This window comes from Palaemon carinicauda, chromosome 7, assembly GCF_036898095.1.
Source record: "Palaemon carinicauda isolate YSFRI2023 chromosome 7, ASM3689809v2, whole genome shotgun sequence".
NCBI lineage: Eukaryota > Metazoa > Arthropoda > Malacostraca > Decapoda > Palaemonidae > Palaemon > Palaemon carinicauda.
In genome coordinates this window covers 39,622,909-39,625,408 of record NC_090731.1, presented here as the reverse complement: position 1 = coordinate 39,625,408, position 2,500 = coordinate 39,622,909, and the positions used below count along the sequence as shown (strand labels likewise).

Below are 2,500 nucleotides of genomic sequence, written 5' to 3'. Positions count from 1 at the left end.
TTGTTAAATACTTTTATTTAGGTATAACATACTTGGAAAAATATCTGTGAAATTGGGTTTTTTTCTATGTACAAAAATAACGATTAAAGACTGATTCATTAAAAATTTGATACTTCAAAGTTGGTAGGTTATAAAAGTTCCTACCTCAAGATTAGTAAGTATTTCTATATACACATATTAATATATATATATATATATATATATATATATATATATATATATATATATATATATATATATATATATGTATATATATATATATATATACATGATATATATATACACACATACAAACACACACACAACACACACACACACACACACACACACACACATATATATATATATATATATATATATATATATATATATATATATATATATATATATATATATATATATATATAAATATATATATGTATATGTATATACATAAATATATATATATATATATATATATATATATATATATATATATATATATATATATATATATACATATATGTGTGTGTATTTAGATATATATATATATATATATATATATATATATATATATATATATATATATATATATATATATATATATATATATATATATATATATATTCAAATAAGCCATATATATTTTTGATACATTAATGTTTGCATTCTCTTAACGACCTCGGGATCAGAGCCCCAGGCGAAATCACACAAAGACAAGAGCTTGGCTCCGGCCGGGAATCGAACCCTGGTCGGCAAGCTTGTATAGACAGTGACTAACCCTTATTAATGTCTGGATTCTCTTAACGACCTCGGGATCAGAGCCCCAGGCGAAATCACACAAAGACAAGAGCTTGGCTCCGGCCGGGAATCGAACCCTGGTCGGCAAGCTTGTACAGACAGTGACTAACCCTTCGTGGGTTAGTCACTGTCTGTACAAGCTTGCCGACCAGGGTTCGATTCCCGGCCGGAGCCAAGCTCTTGTCTTTGTGTGATTTCGCCTGGGGCTCTGATCCCGAGGTCGTTAAGAGAATCCAGACATTAATGTATCAAAAATATATATGGCTTATTTGAATATGAAAAACACGTAAAAATGTGCAAAATTTATCATATATATATATATATATATATATATATATATATATATATATATATATATATATATATATATATATATATATATATATATATATACAGGCATAATAATAATAATAATGATAATAGTAGAAAGAGAGAGGGGGAGAACAAATAAACATTTCCCTTATTTCTACAGGTAGTATGTTATGGTAATGTCACAGAGAACGGGGTATATGGGCAGGAAGTTGTCACAATGAAAGCAGACGATTACGATGATCCAAACGAAAATGAAAATGCCCGACTCACATATTCCATTGAGAAGAATGCCATCGACGAGAACACGGCCAGGCCTCTCTTCATGATCGAACCAGACACAGGAGTCGTCAGAACAGCGGTTTGTTGCCTTGACCGAGAGAAAACTCCGGAGTATTCTATACAGGTGGTGGCGATGGATGGCGGGGGACTTAAAGGTACTTCATTGCAGGTGAAATTTTATTATTATTACTATTATTAGGAAATTGCTGAAATTATTATATTTACTTTTATTCTTAAAAGTATTCAAATCATTATAAGCATTGAAATAAGAAAAAATATGTGAAGATTGCCTTGCAATGCAGTATGCATAGGTCAGGTGAAATTTTATTATTATTATTATTATTATTATTATTATGAAATTGGTGAAATTATTATTGTTATTTTTATTCTTAAAAGTATCAAAATCCTTATAAGTATTTGAATGGGAAAATCTATGTGAAGTTTACCACAAAATGAAGTATATTTAAGTAATATAAGTATTTGATTATGGAAATATATGTGAAATATGCCCTAAAATGCAGCATGTTTAGGTACTAACACTTATTTTTATCAAAATGATTAAGATTATTAAGATTTTCATTATAGGTATTTGAATAGGAAAATATATGTGAAGTTCACCGTGAAATGCAGTATGTATATGTAATATAAATATCTATATAAGAAAATATATATGAAACATGCCCTAAAATGCCGTATTTATAGGTACTAAAACTCATATTTTTGTTAAAATGATTAAGATTTTCAAAATTATTATTATAAGCACTTGAATACAAAAATATATGTGAAATTTTCCCTAAAATACAAGCTGTATTATGCAAATACCCATTTGAATAACTTTACATATTGTCAATAACGTTTATGCTTGTTGCCTTTTATCTATACATTTTATCTTAATTATTCATTACCCCTCTTGTAGTTTATTTATTTCCTTATTTCTTTTCCTCATTGGGCTATTTTTTCCTGTTGGAGCCCTTGGGTTATAGCATCTTGCTATTCAAACTAGGGAGGTAGTTTAACTAATAATAATAATAATAATAATAATAATAATAATAATAATAATACAATTTCTCCAAATCCTATTTGGCCATTCACCAACTTTGAAGGATTCTATACAGTAGCTTTGAAATCA

At 27.7% G+C, this 2,500-nt stretch overlaps 1 protein-coding gene across 1 annotated transcript in view; it reads left to right on the top strand.

The window, feature by feature from the left end:
• Positions 1-2,500, top strand: part of LOC137644255 (neural-cadherin-like) — a 214,352-nt gene that overhangs the window by 200,412 nt on the left and 11,440 nt on the right. The window contains exon 7 of the mRNA XM_068377249.1: positions 1,253-1,526. Within this exon, the coding sequence (XP_068233350.1) occupies positions 1,253-1,526 (274 nt within the window). The remainder of the gene's footprint in view (positions 1-1,252; positions 1,527-2,500) is intronic.